At 39.7% G+C, this 18792-nt stretch overlaps 1 protein-coding gene across 2 annotated transcripts in view; it reads left to right on the top strand.

The window, feature by feature from the left end:
- Positions 1-18792, top strand: part of LIN9 (lin-9 DREAM MuvB core complex component) — an 80416-nt gene that overhangs the window by 39484 nt on the left and 22140 nt on the right. For both annotated transcript variants that reach the window (XM_053604046.1, XM_053604045.1), the window contains exons 8-10: positions 7158-7291; positions 9077-9196; positions 9842-9943. In XM_053604046.1, coding sequence (XP_053460021.1) covers positions 7158-7291; positions 9077-9196; positions 9842-9943 — 356 coding nt within the window. The remainder of the gene's footprint in view (positions 1-7157; positions 7292-9076; positions 9197-9841; positions 9944-18792) is intronic.

Genomic DNA, 18792 nt, shown 5'->3' with positions numbered 1-18792 from the left:
GGAGGAAAAATCTTGTTTGTAACTGCCCCATGTCACAGTGGAGAGGGCTTTGGATATGGGTCAGGGCCTTAGGCCTCAGAACAGCCCTGTCTTACCATTTACTTACATGATGTACGTGATGTGGATGAAGAAGCTTGGCAGACAGAGCACCTTCTTTCCTAGCACATTGGCTCCAAGGGTCAGGGGCATTGGCTCATGACCCACCTTGAGGAGCAGCTTCACGTAGAACAACAGGTGGCTGAGCATTGTCACATTTGTGCCAAGGCCAGGAAAGGAGCCTCAGTAGTCGGGAGCCCATGCCCCCGTTGGGTTTCTGATCCTGCAGGCTGAGGGCTGTGCCACAGGCCACAGGTGGCCCAGGCATGCATGAGGGCAAGCTATGGACTGGGAGATTAGACCTCTATCACCCACAAGCCTAAGACTGTTGGCATGTTTGTTTTTAAATACAGGTAGATCCTGTAATGTCAGCACTCTGGGAGGCCTAGGTGGGCGGATTGCTTGAGCTTAGGAGTTTGAGACCAGCCTGAGCTAGAGCAAAACCCCGCCTCTAAAAATAGCCAGGCATCATGATGGGTGCCTGTTGTCTCAGCTACTCTTGAGGCTGAGGCAAGAGAATCGCTTGAGCTCAGGAGTTTGAGGTTACTCTGAGCTATGACACTATGGCACTGTGTGTGAGAAAGTGAGACCCTGTCTCAAAAAATAAAAGTAGGTACAAGTAGAGAGTTTATTTGGCCCAAATATGAGGGCTTCAACCTGGGAGTATAGATTAAAATTTCCCTAATACAGCACTCTGATTAGCAACAGTTACAAAAATAGGTTTTTAAAGGGAAAAGGGGGGACAGTTCCTAAGATTTTTACCAAGAATTTACATTATGATGACAGAAATTATTGATTAACTATACATTGTTCTTTGTATCACAAATTCCAGGAACATGAAGATAATGGATCTTGTTGTTTTATTTATCCAGTCTACAAATCTTCATTTTGTTTATTTTTAGTGCATTCAAATTTAATGTAATCACTGATTGGTTGCATTTCGAGGTGTCATTTTGCTATTTGTTTTCAATGTCTCATGTCTTTTTTGTTCCTTTGTACCTTCTTTCCTGCCTTTTCTTGTGTGTTAAATATTTTTTAGTATACAATTTTAATTCTGTGTTGATTTAAAAAAAATTTTTTTGAGGGTTGGTTGATTGAGGGTTTTTTCTTTTTGCTTTTGTGATTGCTGTAGGAATTACTATATATATTTGTAAGTATCACAGTTTACTTCAGTTTAATACTGACTTAATTCTGGTTAATACAAACTATTTTAATGTAGCTTCATTTTCCCTACCTTCCTTTTTGCCATCAATATCACGTGTGTTACAAAATATATTATGCTCCTGCCTTCTGGCCTTCCTGTTAATTGTGCCACTGCTCTCCTGCATGTGATAAGTCATTTTTCTCTTGTTGATTTTAATATTTTCTCTTTGTCATTGGACTTTGGAAATTTGACTATCATGTATCTAAGTGTAATCTTTGTGTTTATCCTGCGTGGGGTTCATTGAGATTCTTGGGTGTGTGGGATAAATTTTTCTCATCACATATGGGGTATTTTTGCTCATTATTTCTTCAAATATATACATGTATATATTTTGAGACAGAGTCTCAAGCTGTTGCCTTGAGTAGAGTGCTATGGCGTCACAGCTCATAACAACCTCAAACTCCTGGGCTTAAGCAATTCTCTTACCTTAGCCTCCCAAGTAGCTGGGACTACAGGCACCCAGCTATTTTTTGGCCCATGCTGGATTCGAACCTGCCAGCTCTGGTGTATGTGGCTGGTGTCCTAGCCGCCTGAGCTACAGGAGCCAAGCTACTTCAAATATTGTTTTTTCCTGTTTTTTTTTCTCCTTCCTTCCAGGACTATTATCATAAGTATGTTTGTATACTTGACATATTCCACATGGACACTGAGTCTCTGTTTTTTTTCTCTCTGTTCTTTGGAATAATTTCTATTGGTTTATCTTTAATAGATCAGAATACAGTTTTGCCAACAATGCAAAATAGATAAATGAGATTATATCAAATTAAAAACTGTTCAGAAAAACAATCAACAGAGTAAGTGACAACCTACAAAATGTGAGAAAATATAATATTTGCAAACAATATATCTGATAAAGAATTCACATACAAAATATATCAGGAACTCTTAATATTTAGAAAAAAATAACTCAGCAGCTGAGGTGAATGGAGTACTTGAGCTCAGGCCTGAGCAAGAGCAAGACCCTGTTTCTACTAAAAATAGAAAAAACGGAGGCAAGAGGATTGCTTGCGCTGAAGAATTTGAGGTTGCTTTGAGTTGTAATGCCACAGCACTCTAGTCAGAGCACCAGAGTGAGACTTGGTCTCAAAAAAGAAAAAAACTTGATTAAAAAATGGGCAAAGGAACTTATAGGCATTTCTCAAAAGAAGACAAATAAATGGCTAAAAGTGTTTAACATCACTAATTATCAGAGAAATGCAAATTAAAACAATGAGATAGTTTCACACCTATTAGAATGGTTCTTACCAAAAAGATAAAAGTGGCTGGGTGCGCTGGCTCATGCCTGTAATTCTAACACTCTGAGAGGCTGAGGCTGGTGGATTGCTGGGGCTCAAGAGTTCGAGACCAGACTGAGCAAGAGTGAGACCCTGTCCCTAAAAAATAGCCTGATGTTATAGTGGGTTCTTGTAGTCCCAGCTACTTGAGAGGCGGAGGCAAGAGAATCGCTTGTAGCCAAGAGTTTGAGGTTGCTGTGAGCTATGATGCTATGGCACAAGACTTTGTCTCAAAAAATAAATAAATAAAATTTTAAAAAATAAACTACTGTTTAAAAAAAAAAGACTTGGTGCCTGTAGCTCCGCGGCTAGGGCGCCACCACCTACACCAGAGCTGGTGGGTTCAAATCCAGCCCAGGCCTGCCAAACAACAACAACTACAACAAAAAAATAGCCAGGTGCTGTGGCAGGCGCCTGTAGTCCCGGCTACTTGGGAGGCTGAGGCAAGAGAATCGCTTAAGCCCAAAAGTTTGAGGTTGCTGTGAGCTGTGATGCCATGACACTCTACTGAGAGCAATGTAGTGAGACTCTGTCTCCAAAAAAATAAAAAAGTCAAAAGATAAGTGTTGGCAAAGACATGGAGAAAAGACAATCTTTTTTAAAATTTATTTTTATTTTATTTTATTTTTTTATTTTTTTAGTTTTAGCCAGGGCTGAGCTTGAACCTGCCACCCTTGGTATATGGGGCCAGTGCCCCACTCCTTGAGCCCCAGGTGCCACCCCAGTTTTTTTTTTTTTTGTAGAGATAGAGTCTCACTTTACCACCCTCGGTAGAGTGCCATGATGTTACAGGACTCACAGCAACCTCCAGCTCTTGGGCTTACGCGATTCTCCTGCCTCAGCCTCCTGAGCAGCTGGGACTACAGGCGCCTGCCACAACGCCCGGCTATTTTTTTGTTGCAGTTTGGCCGGGGCTAGGTTTGAACCCACCACCCTCGGTATATGGGGCCGGTGCCCTACTCACTGAACTACAGGTGCTGCCCTTTACACACTCTTAATTGGAATGTAAATTGGTCAGTATATTGGATGGTGCCTGTGACTCAGAGGAGCAGGGTGCTGACCCAATATACTGGAGGTGGCTGGTTCAAACCGGGCCCCGGCAAAAAACTGCAAAAAAAATAAATAAATGAAAATAAAAAAATTAGTCAATATACAAACCAATATGGAGGTTCCTAAAAAATGACACAAAAAGAACTACTATGTGATCTAGCAATCCCATTGGGTATGTATCCAGAGGAAATGAAATCGCTATATCAAAGAGTTACCTGTGCTCCCATGTTTATTGTAGCATTATTCATGTAGCCAGTTTATGGGGTCAGCCTAAGTGTTCACCAGTGGATGGATGGATAAAGAAAACGTGGTGTGTATCTACACATACATATACACAGTGGAATACTATTCAGCCATAAGAAGAAGGAAATCCTGTCATTTGCAACAACATGTATAAACCTGGAGGACACTATGTTAAGTGAAACAGTCCAGGCACAGAAAGAGAAGTACTGTGTGATCTCACTCAAACATATGATCTCAAAAAGTGAGAGCAGAATGGTAGTTATAAGGAGCTGGTGTGGTTGCAGGGAAGGTTGAAAAGATGGTGGTCAAAGGATACAGAAGTTTAGTTAGATAAGAGTAAATTCAGGAGATCTATTGTAAAATGTGGTGACTATAGTTCATATATTCTTTAAAAATGCTAAGAGAATTGCCATGTTCTTACCACAAAAATGATGCAAAGCAATGCATCTGTTATTAGCTAGATTTAGTCATTCCACAATGTGTGTATACTTCAAAACATCAGGTTGTATATGGTAAATGTGAACAATTATATCTGTCAATTAAAAAAAGATAGTCTGGTTAATATATTATCTAAAATCTTAGCTGATTCTTTCTGCTATCATAAACGTGTAATTGAGTCTCTCTGAATTTTTCATTTTTGTGATTATACTCTTTATCTCTAGAATTTCCAATTGGCTCTTTGATATGGTTTCTATTTTTCACTGAAATTCCCTATTGAGTCATTGCGATCCTTAAGTCTTTGAGCATATTTATAATAGCTACTTTTTTGTTTATTTTTTATTTATTTTTTTTTTTTTGTAGAGACAGGGTCTCACTTTATGGTCCTCGGTAGAGTGCCGTGGCCTCACACAGCTCACAGCAACCTCCAACTCCTGAGCTTAAGTGATTCCCTTGCCTCAGCCTCCTGAGTAGCTGGGACTACAGGCGCCCGCCACAACGCCCAGCTATTATTTGTTGCAGTTTGGCCGGGGCCCGGTTTGAACCCGTCTAAATCCCAAGTCAGTTTCTACTCACTATACTAAGAGCCATGCTTTCCTATTTCTTTAGGAAATTACATGTCTAGTAATTTTTGGTAATAATAATTTCTAGTAATAATTTCTTTAGGAAATTACATGTCTGGTAATTCTTGGTCACTGACTCCTTGTCCTAACCTGAAGCTCTGGCAGTTTTCAACCATAAACATTTCCTAATTGTTTTCTGCATTTGGTCCATTTCCAGTACTCTGGAATCGTGGTGTTTTGACAGTCTTGGTCAGGTTTATACTTGTCTTTTGTGGAGAAGAATTACCAATCTCTTCAAGTTGCCAAAACCAGAAGTCTTTTTCTATGTTTGTTTATTCAACCTTAATGCTCACATCTTCTGTATCCATGTTCACTTTTCCCATAATTGCTCTGTCAGAGACTGAGAGTGATATTTTAGTTTCCTACAGTTGTGTTTTTATCAATTAACCTTTTATTTTAAACACTTTTGCATTGTATATTTGTGTTCTATTAAGATAATGCATATTGTACCTTTTGGTCAATATAAAGTGTTTCACTTTGTCCAGAGACAAGTATTAAATGCTACTATTCTTATATTTTCACTCATGCTGGATGTTTGTTTGGATTTCTCTGGTGTTATTTTAGGTGGGACTTAAATAATAGTGACACCAAGACTTCATCTGTGTCAGTGGTTCTCAAGGCCACCCCTGGTTTTGGTGATTCACTAGAAAGACTCAGCATATAATTGTGCTCATGGCTAACTAAGATTTGTTACAGTAAAAGATACAAAGCAAAATTAGCAAAGGAATAAGGTGTGTGGGGCAAAGCCCAGAGGAAACCAGGTGCGAGTTTTCAGGAGACCTTTTCCAGTACAGTCACACAGGACTTGCTTAATTCCTCTAGAACAGCAGTTCTCAACCTGCGGCATTAGAAAGTTTGAGAACCACTGCTCTAGAAATAAGGGAAACTCAGTAGAGAATTTGACCAGAATTTCTATTGGGGGTTGGTTGTGTTGTCAACCTCTGCCTAGCAAATACTGAAATTCCAGACTCCCATAAGGAAAGCCAGTGTCCAGCATTAACCACAGTGTTTGCACAAACAATTGAGACACAGTAAACCACCTTTATAAATTAGGGAATAATGGAAACACTTTTGAAATCCAAATTTCTAGATGCCAGTCTAGGGCCAACCTTGCAAACAGATCTTTCTAAGAATAGCAGTCTCAGACCTGCTCTATTAATTCTTTTCTGCAATTTATCTTTATCTTTTTATTATTATTATCATAAATTACACTACTGCTGTTTCATTTATAAGTATAATGACCTGAATTGTTTGTTGACTTTTTTTTTTTGTAGAGACAGTCTCACTTTACTGCCCTTGGTAGAGTTCCGTGGCGTCACATGGCTCACAGCAACCTCCAGCTCTTGGGCTTACATGATTCTCTTGCTTCAGCCTCCCGAGCAGCTGGGACTACAGGTGCCCGCCACAACGCCTGGCTACTTTTTTGTTGCAGTTTGGCCGGGGCTGGGTTTGAACCCGCCACCCTCAGTATATGGGGCTGGCGCCCTACTCACTGAGCCACAGGTGTCGCCCGGTTTGTTGATTTTTTTTTTTTTTCTCCCCCCCCCCCCCCCCCGGTTTGTTGACTTTTTAACAATCAATGGTTTAGGCTTGGCGCCTGTGGCTCAAGCAGCTAAGGCGCCAGTCACATACACCTTAGCTGGGTGGTTCACATCCAGCCCGGGCCCTCCAAACAACAATGATGGCTGCAACCAAAAAATAGCTGGGCGTTGTTGTGGGCGCCTGTAGTCTCAGCTACCTGGGAGGCTGAGGCAGGAGAATCGCTTGATATATGGGGTTATATATATGTTATATATATATATATATATATATTCTATATGAATAGAATAGAGTGCCACAGCACTCTACCCAGGGTGACAGCTTGAGGCTCTGTCTCAAAAAAAAAAAAAAGAAAAATCAATCAGGGGTTTAAACCCCAAATGATTTTAAAATATTTTTCTCTTTTTTTGGTAGTTATTTGATTTCATTTGTATATCAAATCAGTATACAATATGCAATGGGATCAATATAATGGAATCACCATTTATAGTTTCGGTTTAATAAAACCAGAATAAATAAATAAATAAAAATTTTTTATTTCTCTAAACCTAAAATAAAGTGTGTGCTTATTTTAAACTCTAATAGTCAATAATATTGTACTTTCTATGGTCTAAATTGCATGCTTGAATAATGTTATATTTGATAATTTTCCATCTCCCAAACATCATAATGCCTTTGTTCTTTTCTCAGCACGATTACGTGGTGTTCATGATGGTCTGTTCACTGGACAAATAGATGCTGTGGATACTCTTAATGCCACTTATAGAGTGACTTTTGATAGGACTGGGCTTGGAACCCATACTATCCCTGACTATGAAGTTCTTGTAAGTAGTATTTCATAATACATTTATGTTTTATGCTTATGAAATATATTGTGGAGAGCTTTCTAAGAAATTCTGTTTTATGATAGAATTACAGTTTCAGCTTACAGAGGAAGAGGTCATTAGGAATTCAAAGCCCTGACTACTAAACTTTGGAGCAAAATTATACTTAAAAACTTTCAATTTTCAGAAGCTGGGATCCTTCTATTGTACTGTACCCTCACAGCGCTTTGTTGTGACAGAGCTGATCACTCCTGACTGCATAAACTTGAGGAAGATGCTATCTAACATTTTCATTCAGCTGTTAGGTTAAAATGTATTTCTCTTGCAGAATTATCTTAGAGTGTGAAGTAACGTACTATAACATTTATTCTTTTGTTTTAGCCTCAGTGGTATGCAGCGTGAGTGTTAATTACTTTCACTTTTTGCATGATGAAACTGAGACATAAGTAATTTATTTAAGGCTCTGGAGCTGGTTCCCTGTAAGGCTAGGACTAGAATCCAGATCTTTTGAATTTCTAGTATATTCCATTAAACTGCTAGACCATCGTTCCATCATTATGCTTTATCTAGCAATGTCATGGAAATTATACACCTTTCTAATAAGTTAAAATAATTTTGAGAACTAATATACCGATAAAGTCCTTTAAAAATAAATAATGAACTTCTATAACAAAATGGTATTCCCTTCTTCAAAAAAAAATAGGTTTCCTCCAAGCATTATGGAAATTAAATTGTTCCTTTTTTCTTTTTTTCTTTCTTTTTTTTTTTCTTTTTTAGAGACAGAGTCTCACTTTGTCACCCTCAGTAGAGTGCTGTAGTGTCATAGCTCACAGAAACCTCATTCTTGGGCTCAAACGATTCTCTTGCCTCAGCCTCCTGAGTAGCTGGGACCATAGGTGCCTGCCACAATGCCCGGCTATTTTTTTGTTGCAGTTGTCATTGCTGTTTAGCTGGCCTGAGCTGGATTCAAACCTGCTAGCCTGGGTATATGTGGCCGGCGCCTATAATGCCACTGAGTTATGGGCACCACCAAGAGTTGACTTTAATTATAGTATGATATATTTAGATAGCCTAAATGTAGATAGGCAAAGATGACCATAGAATACTTTATTTTTTTTAGGTTTTTTCTTTCTTTCTTTTTTTTTTTTTTTTTTTTGTTGCCCTGGGTAGAGAGCCGTGGCATCACAGCTCACAGCAACCTCAAACTCTTGCTTAAGCAATTCTTTTGCCTCCCAAGTAACTGGGACTACAGGTGCCCACCACAATGCCTTTTTTGTTTGTTTGTTTGTTTGTTTTGTTGCAGTTGTTGTTATTTTAGCTGGCCAGCTTCGGTGTATGTGGCTGGCGCCCTATCCAGAGCTATGGGCATTGCCCAGAATACTTTACTTTTATTTATTTATTTTTTTTTTTTTTTTTTGCGCAGTCTTTGGCCGGGGCTGGGTTTGAACCCGCCACCTCCGGCATATGGGGCTGGCGCCCAACTCTGTTGAGCCACAGGCGCTGCCCCAGAATACTTTATTTTAACATTTGATTATCTAAACTATTTTAAGCCTTTGACCTCTTTTTCTCCCTTAAGCCTTCTCTTCTATGAGTTCAAGCTTTTAGCAGCAAAGTAGTGTTTTCATACTCTGATTTTAAGTTCTAGCTTTTAATCTTTGTAGAATAATATAGCCTATCATAAATTATATGAGTGAATATATATCTCAAGCTGAAATTTAATGTTTACAAAGCTTAAATGATTGGTAAATTTCTTTACATTTTATGGATTATTTTGTTTTCCCAAAGAGTAACGAACCTCATGAGACAATGCCAATTGCTGCCTTTGGACAAAAACAGCGGCCTTCTCGATTTTTTATGACCCCCCCACGGTTACATTATACTCCTCCTCTCCAGTCACCAATTACGGTAAGTAATATTTTAGTAATAATAATTTAATTGACTATTATGAATGTAAACTATGTTCACATGAAATACACATCTATATAGCAGCTTTAGGAGATAAGCACACTATTGTGGGTTTTAAAATATTAAATAGGAGTGGGTGCAGTGGCTCACACCTGTAATCCTAGCACTCTGGGAGGCTGAGGCAGGTGGATTGCCTGAGTTCACAGGTTGGAGACTAGCCTGAGCAAGAGCAAAAAATATTTCTAACTAAAAATAGCTGGGCAAGAGAATGGTTTGAGCCCAGGAGTTTGAGGTTCCTATGAGCTATGACGCAAGGGCATTCTTCCGAGGGTGACAAAGTAAGACTTATCTTAAAAAAAAAAAAAAAAAAATTAAATAATATATAGTTGCTTCAACTCCAGAGTTGACTATTATGAATGTAAACTGTGTTCCTATAAAATATACATCTATTACATCAACTTTGGGAAATACGCATATTATTGTGAGTTTAAAAATATTAAATAATATATAGTTGCTTCAAATCCAGAAATATTTTCCTTTTATTGGACTTTAATATAATATTAATTGTAATAGAATTTTATCTTTATCAAAAAGTAAGATTTTCCTTTTAAACAGTAATTAAATGGTTCCCTTTTATTCCCATAGGATAATGATCCTTTATTAGGACAATCACCTTGGAGAAGTAAAATTTCTGGCTCTGACACTGAAACCTTAGGTGGTTTTCCAGTAGAATTTCTTATCCAAGTGGTAAGTATTGTTTTGTATATTATTTTAGCTATTTGTCTTTTGTATTATTAAAGTTGAATATTTTTCTAGGGCCAATTTTTTTTTTTTTTTTTTTTGAGACAGAGTTTCACTATTTTGCCCTCGGTAGAGTATTGTGGCATCACAGCTCACATCAACCTCCAATTCTTGCTTAAGGGATTCTCTTGCCTCAGCCTCCCAAATAGCTGGGACTACAGGTGCCCGAGAAAACACCCTCTCTTTTTTAGTTGCAGTTGTCATTGTTGTTTAACAGGGCTGGGCTGGGTTCAAACCCGCCAGCCTTGGCGTACGTGGCCAACGCCATAACTACTATGCTAGGGTGCCGAGCCAGGGCCAAATATTTTTATATATTCTTTTATAATTGTATAGGTTTTGGAAACTGCTGTTTTCAGCAAAGCTTGAAAATAAAAGTTATAAAGGCAGAAAAAGACTTACAAGTCTTTCTTTTGGAGCTTTTCTTAGATTTGGGGTTTTGGAGGGTTTTTTGGAGACAGAGTCTTGCTCTGTTTTCCTAGATAGAGTGCAATGGTGTCATCATAGCTCACTACAACCTCAAACTCCAGGGCTGAAACAAACTGCTTGCTTCACCCTCCTGAGTAGCTGGGACTGCAGGCACATGCCACATGTCCAGCTAATTTTTCTGTTTTTAGTAGAGATGGGGTTCTTGCTCTTGCTTAGGCTGATTTTGAACTCCAGAGTTCAAGCAGTCCTCCTGCCTTGGCCTCCCAGAGTACTTTGATTACAAGTGTAAGCCACCATGCCTGGCCGCAGTTTTGGTTTTTATTCTGCTATTTAAAACACTAAGACATTTGGCCCAGCATTGTAGCTCACAGCTATAATCCTAGGCTTCTGGAAGGCCAAGGCCAGTGAATTGCTTAAGCCCATGAGTTCAAGACTAGCCTGAGCAAAAAGTGAGACCTGATCTCTACTAAAAACAGAAAAACTGAGGCAAGAGGATCATTTGAGCCCAAAAGTTGGAAGTTGCTGTGAGCTATGACACCACGGCACTCTACCCAGGGCAACAGCTTGAAACTCTGTCTCAAAAAAAAAACCTCGGGCGGCGCCTGTGGCTTAGTCGGTAGGGCGCCGGCCCCATATACCGAGGGTGGCGGGTTCAAACCTGGCCCCGGCTGAACTGCAAACCAAAAAATAGCTGGGCGTTGTGGCGGGCGCCTGTAGTCCCAGCTACTCGGCAGGCTGAGGCAAGAGAATCGCTTAAGCCCAGGAGTTGGAGGTTGCTGTGAGCTGTGTGATGCCATGGCACTCTACCGAGGGTGATAAAGTGAGACTCTGTCTCTACAAAAAAAAAAAAAAAAAAACTCAATGAATCCCCAACAATAAAAAATAGTAAAAAAAAAAAAAAAAAAAAAGAACTCAGACATTTGAGCATTATGCACTGTGAAATTCTAAATGGTTGTCAATAACTTGGGGGTAAGTGTAAAGGCTTTTTTTTAATTGTTGCAGTTTTGGCCAGGGTTTGAACTCACCACCCTCAGTATATGGGGCCAGCACCCTACTCACTGAGCCACAGGCACTACCCATGTAAAGGCTTTTTTTAGTAACTTCTGCATATTCTGTTATTATCATTTAACCCAACAGTTATGATGTTTTGGCTAGCTGTATGGTTTAGGGAAATTTCATTTCTTTTCAGAGACTAGAAACAGCTAAGTTCTTGCTAAGCTAACTAGTAACTTCTGCATATTCTGTTATTATCATTTAACCCAACAGTTATGATGTTTTGGCTAGCTGTATGGTTTAGGGAAATTTCATTTCTTTTCAGAGAGTAGAAACAGCTAAATACTTGATTAGGCACTAAGAAATCTTAAGTCTAAATTGAAATAAGTATAGACATATTATATAGAAAAATTTTCCTGAGTAGCCTCTTAAAAATATAATGAGTAGTTTGAAAATTAGACTAGATATGTTTTTTAGTTTGAATCATAGTCTGTAATGTTTTATTTCTTTTCCTTTTTTGAAAGTACAAACAAGGGCCAGGCATGGTGGCTCATGCCTGTAATCCCAGCACTCTGGGAGGCCAAGATGGGTGGATTGCTTGAGCTCATGAGTTTGAGACCAGCCTAAGCAAGAGTGAGACCCTGTCTCTAGAAATAGCCAAGCATTGTGGCAGGTGCCAATAGTCTCAGCTACTTGGGAGGCTGAGGCCAATAGGATCGCTTGAGCCCAAGAGTTTGAGGTTGCTGTAAGCTATGATGATGCAACACTCTACCAGGGCAAGAAAGTGAGACTCTGCCTCAAAAAACAAAAACAAAAACATGCAAACTACATTGGCTTGGGATAGATATGATCTTTATAAATAAAAATGTTTATAGCATTCATTAAGATAATCACAATGTTTACCTTTTTCAGGTGATGTTATTTTCAGGAAAACCTTGTCATTTGTATGTGATAGCATTCTGTATTCTTCAATCATATATTGCTAATTATTCTTGTGATATAAAATTTACTATGGCTTTTGGCTTCCAAAGGTAGATAGGTTTAGTATCTAAAATTTGAGTATATTCTCACTCACTATTTTTCAAATATTTCTTCCTTTCTTTTCCTTTTTATGTTCTCATTAATGCATAAGTTATACCTTTTGTCTCACAGTCCTTGGATGTTCTGTGCTTTTCTTTCAGTCTTTGTTCTCTCTCTCTTTTTTTTTTTTTTCAGTTTTGGAGGTTTATGTTAATGTATTCTTAAGCTCCAAGATTCTTTTCTCAGCCACATCCAGCCTGCTAATAAGCCCATCAAAGGCATTCTTCATACACCTGAGCTGGCGGGTTCGAATCCTGGGCCCGCCAAACAACAACAGTTGCAACCAAAAAATAGCCAGGCATTGTGGTGGGCACCTATAGTCCCAGGTACTTGGGAGGTGGAGGCAAGAGAATTGCTTGAGCCCAGGAGTTGGAGGTTGCTGTGGGCTGTGATGCCTCAGTACTCTACCCAGGGTGACAGCTTGAGGCTCTGTCTCAAAAAAAAAAAAAAGCATTCTTCGTTTCTCTTACAGTGTTTTTGATCTCTAGCATTTCATTTTGGTTCTTTCTTAGAATTTCCATCTCTCTTTTTACTTTGCCTGTTTTTGCATGCTGCCTATTTTATCTATTAGAATTCTTAGCATATCATTAATTAGAATTGTTTTTAATTCTTGTGTGATAATTCCAGTATCCCTGCCACATCTGAGTCTGGTTCTTTGTCTCTTCAAACTGTTGTTTGCTTTTTAGCATGCCTTGTAATTTTTTCTTTTTTTTTTTTTTTTTTTTTTTTGTAGAGACAGAGTCTCACCTTATCGCCCTTGGTAGAGTGCTATAGCGTCACACAGCTCACAGCAACCTCCAACTCCAGGGCTTAGGCAATTCTCCTGCCTCAGCCTCCCAAGTAGCTGGGACCACAGGCGCCCGCCACAACGCCCGGCTATTTTTTGGTTGCAGTTTGGCCGGGGCTGGGTTTGAACCCGCCACCCTCGGTATATGGGGCCGGCGCCCTACTCACTGAGCCACAGGCGCCGCCCCTGTAATTTTTTCTTGTTTGCCAAACATGATGTAGTATGTAAAAGGAAATGTAGCAAATTGGCTTTCATGATGGGGCAATAAGATGTGGGAGAACAGGCTAAGTGCGGTGGCTCATGCCTATAATCCTAGCACTCTGGGAGGCCAGTGCGAGTGGATTGCCTGAGCTCAGGAGTTCGAGACCAGCCTGAACAAGAATGAGACCCCCAGGCGGCGCCTGTGGCTCAGTGAGCAGGGCGCCGGCCCCATATGCCGAGGGTGGCGGGTTAAAACCCAGCCCCGGCCAAACTGCAACAAAAAAATAGCCGGGCACTGTGGCGGGTGCCTGTAGTCCCAGCTACTTGGGAGGCTGAGGCAGGAGAATTGCCTAAGCCCAGGAGTTGGAGGTTGCTGTGAGCTGTGTGACGCCACGGCACTACTGAGGGCAATAAAGTGAAACTCTGTCTCTACAAAAAAAAAAAAAAAAAAAAAATGAGACCCCCCCCTCTCTAAAAAATAGCTGGTTTCACAGTAGTAAAAAAGATTTTGCACCCATATTTATATCTAAAATAGGTAGACTGGCTTGGTGCCTGTGGCTCTAGCGGCTAAAGCGCCAGCCATATACACCTGAGCTGGCGGGTTCGAATCTAGCCCAGGCCTGCCAAACAACAATGACGGCTGCAACCAAAAAATAGCCGGGCATTGTGACGGGCGCCTGTAGTCCCAGCTACTTGGGAGGCTGAGGCAGGAGAATCCCTTGAGCCCAGGAGTTGGAGGTTGCTATGAGTTGTGATGCCATGGCACTCTTGAAGCTCTGTCTCAAAAAAAAAAAAATAAGAAAAGGAAAAAAAAATACTAAAATCGGTAGACAATTTTTGTATAATTTTTATTTAAGCTGTGGAATTAATGATGTTATATCTTCCTTAGCTAAGAGAGTAAATTCTGATATTCTCACCTCAAAAAAAATGCTAATGAGTTAATGGATATGTTAACCAGCTTGATTTAACTATTGCACATTGTATTTATAAATTATAACATCACTTTGTGCCTCATAAATCTTTACAATTATAAATGGTCAGTTTACAATTTGAATAAATAAATATTAAAATAATAATAAAAAAAAATAGCTGGGTGTTGGTTGTGGCAGGCACTTATAGTCCCAGCTACTGAGCCTAAGAGTTTGAGGTTGTGGTGAGCTGTAATGCTACAGCACTTTACTGAGGGTGACAAAGTGAAATTCTGTGATTCTGTTTCCAAAAAAAGTGGGGGAAGGAGAAACAGTATGTGGTCGTGTGTAATTAAGTCTCAGTCTTTTAGTGAGTCTGTGCCTCTGGACTGTGAACTTTAAAAGTATTTCACAGACTGGTCTTGATGGCTCATGCCTGTAATGCCAGCACTTTAGAAGGCCAGGATGAGAGGATCACTTGAGGTCAGGAGTTCTAGGACCAGCCTGGGCAACGTAGCAAGACTCCATCTCTACAAATATTTTTATAATTAACTGGATGTGGTACTGCTTACCTGTAGTTCCACCTACCAAGGAGGCTGTGGTAGGAGGATTGCTTGAGCCCAGGAGTTAGAGGTTGCAGTGAGCTTTGATGACCCTAGCCTGGGTGACAGAGCAAGACCCTGTTTTAAGAAAAAAAGTTTCTTAAAAGGAAAAGTTTCTCAGTTTTTTGCCTCCCTTAGGTGGTAAAGGGTGAAGTTGGGTATTTTTCCTTCACCCAGGTGAACTGGGCTCTGATAAAGCCCTAGTTTTTCTTGTTCTTTTTTTTTTTTTTTAAAGACACATTTATTCAGCGTCATGATCAGACTATTACATTTAACAATCAACAGCATGGGTGCAAAAAAAAAAATCTACATTAAAACCCTCTGTTGGACTGCTTTACACTTTCCACAGAACAGAAACTAAAATAACCTGTTATACAATTAGTCACAAATACAGTCCTCAAGTTTTTGCCCATACACACGAGTATTGTCTAAAACATGTCTTCTTTAGCAGCTAGGCTCTGCCACCACTGTGCTTGGCTGTTGTAACCTGTAGCTTCCCTGTCACTTCTCTGGCTCTCCTCTCCTGCTAAGCTTGTTTCTTGGAAATAATTAAAACCTTCTGCCACTGCCGTAGCTACTGCTGCTACTGAAACTACTATATCCTGGTTGCGTGGTTTGGCAAAGTATTGGCCGCCACCACCATAAGGGCCAGAGCTTCTGCCTCCAAAATTTCCTCCCTTCATGGGTCCAAAATTTGATGACTAATTGTTATAATTGCAAAAATCATTGTAACTTCCACCACCTCCAAAATTACTTCCATCATTACCAAATCCATTGTAGCCATCCCCACTGCCACCATATCCACCACCACCACAGTTACAACCAAAGCCACCACAACCACTGAAGTTTCCTCCACAGCCAAAGCTGTCATTTCCACCAAAACCCACTTTAGTGGGTTCCTCCACGACCCACTAAAGTTTCCAGAACCACTTCAACCTCCAGCCATCTCTTGCTTTGACAGGGCTTTCCTTACTTCACAACTGTGGCCATTCACAGTATATGGTATTTCTGAATGACAACCTTATCCACAGAATCATGGTCATCAAATGTAACAAAAGCAAAGCCCCTCTTCTTGCCACTGCCTCCGTCAGTCATGATTTCAATCACTTTCTTTTTCCCATACTATTCAGTATAATCTCTTAAGTGATATTCTGCCACCAACAGAGATCTTTTTCACAGTTAAATGGGCACCAGGTCTTTGAGACTCTTCTCTGGAAGGAGCTCTCTTTGGTTCCACAACTCTTCCATCCACTTTGTGTGGCCTTGCATTCATTGCTGCATCCACCTCCTCCACGGTGGCCTATGTGACAAACCCAAAGCCCCTGGAGCGCTTGGTGTTTGGATCTCTCATTACCACACAATCTGTGAGCGCTCCCCATTGCTCAGCATGGCTCCTCAGGCTCTCATCAGTCATTTCAAACTTGACGGCAGTAGGAAGAGAGACTTTAACGATGCTTTCTCTGCAGCGTCCACAGGCAGATAGTTTTTCCTCCCTTCGTGGGTCCAAATTTTTGATAAGAGCCTCTGGTTAATAGTTTCTCCTTAAGGCATACCTTGTTAACAATAGAATGCTTTGGCTTAATTCAAAATGGTTTGTTTTCCCCTCTCCCTGCAAGAAGCAGTGGGAAATTTTCTGTGGTATTCTCTGCGAGAACCCTACTAAGCTCCTGAAAGTAATACTCAAGAAAGTCTGCTTCTTCATCGTAACTGGGTACTCCTGGAGTCTTTTGCTGTCAGACTTGTACACACTGAGCCCTGGCAACTCATCAATTACAGTTCAGATTTTCCTACGTTAGTACTAGCATCTACAGAGGTTTTTGCTTGTGGGTTTCTTCTCCCAGGGAGTTGTGATTTTCCTTATTTGCCCAGTCAGTTTCTCCACAGGTGGCGGGGCAGGGCACACTGGATTGCCTGGTGATCTCACTTGTATAAATCTAAGAACTGTTGATTTTTCAGTTTATTGAGATTTTTACCTGTTGTTAGGATGGATTAGCAACTTCTAAGTTTCTTACATACCTGATTGAAAACCAGAAATCTATGTGTTTGATTTAGTACTTAATTTTAACTTCATAACCTGTGTATAAAGCATACTTGAAACAGAACTTTTACTATTAAGAGGTAAAAATAAAAAGTTCTTTTGTTATTGCCTTTTATAATATGTGACTTTTATAAAATTCTGTTTTGCTCTTAATATTAAGCTTTATCTTTTTCTGTTCCTAATATTTTTTATTATGACAAAATGAATATTAAATATTTTTGCATATTTTGTAATTCATAGCTTGCAATGAATTTTCTTTGTGAGAAAACTGTTCATTTCCTAGACTTAGGGATTTTGAGGATTCTAAAAAGACTGCACTTTCTTAGAAAGGACTCAGTTTTTAAAAGAATTAAAAGGAAATAGCCTCATTTTCTATCAAAAACAAGTAAGCAACACAACGAAAACTAAATTAGAGACAAAAAAGGGGTGAGAAACAGTTGCCTTCATCCCAACCTTTACTACTTCCAATTTTAAAGAAACATACATATTTCTAGTAAAACTCAACAACTTAGAGAAGTAAGGAGATTATTCCAGAGCCCTGGACCTACTGAGCACTAAATAAAGGTCTAAGTGAACAAATACGCAATTTATCTCACCAGGCCTTCTGCTTGTAATGACTTAGGTCAATTCTTCAGACTTTCCATTGTAGAAAATTTCAAACACCTCTGTATGTCCGTCACATAGCTGTAACAATTTTTAACTTCTGGCCAGTCCTGTTTTATCTATATCCCTGCTCCTTCTCCCACCTATGCTATTTGGAAGCATATCACCAGACATGGTATCATTATCTGTAAATGTTTTATTATGTATCTCTAAAGAATAAAGTTTTTTATTTTTTTTATTTTTATTTATTTATTTATTTTGTAGAGACAGAGTTTTATTTTATTGCCCTCAGTAGAGTGCCGTGGCATCACACAGCTCACAGCAACCTCCAACTCCTGGGCTTAGGTGATTCTCCTGCCTCAGCCTCCCGAGCAGCTGGGACTACAGGCGCCCGCCACAACGCCCGGCTATTTTTTTGTTGCAGTTTGGCCGGGGCTGGGTCCGAACCTGCCACCCTCGGTATATGCGGCTGGTGCCCTGCTCACTGAGCCACAGGCGCCACCCAAGAATAAAGGTTTTTAAAGGAATGTAAATGCAATACCATTATTACATCTAAAAAATTAAAATGTCTTATCAAATATCCACTTAGTATTCAGAATTTCCAGTTGTCTTTTAAATATTGAACATCCTCTTTCCTCATACAAATTAATTTTAGGGAAACTGGATTATTTGTTTATAGTCTCCTGTAGTCTGGAATTTTCTGACTGAAAGAATCCTTGTTTTATTATTAAACATGTTCTTCCATCTTTTGTCTTTTGGGTAAAGTGATAATTGGATCTAGAGATTTGATTTAGATTTGGATTTTTTGTTTGATTGGTTGGTTATTTATTTATTTATTTTTTGAGAAAGAGTCTCACTATGTTGCCCTCGGTGCAGTGCCGTGGCCTCATAGCTCATAGCAACCTCCAGCTCTTGGACTTAAGCGATTCTTCTTGCTTGCCTCAGCCTCCCAAGTAGCTGGGACTACAGGTGCCTGCCACAACGCCCAGCTATTTTGTTGTTGTTGTTGCAGTAGTTGTCATTGTTGTTTAGCTGGCCTAGGCCAGGTTCGAACCCACCAGTCTTGGTGCATGTGGCCAGCACCATAACCACTGTACACCGAGTCTGGTTTTTTCTTTTTTTTGAGACAAAGTCTCATTTTGTCACCCTTGGTAGAG

The sequence above is a fragment of the Nycticebus coucang genome, chromosome 10 (genome assembly GCF_027406575.1).
Source record: "Nycticebus coucang isolate mNycCou1 chromosome 10, mNycCou1.pri, whole genome shotgun sequence".
NCBI classification, from domain to species: Eukaryota; Metazoa; Chordata; class Mammalia; order Primates; family Lorisidae; genus Nycticebus; species Nycticebus coucang.
Note: the sequence above shows the minus strand (reverse complement) of the source record. Positions and strands in the feature narration are given on the sequence as shown.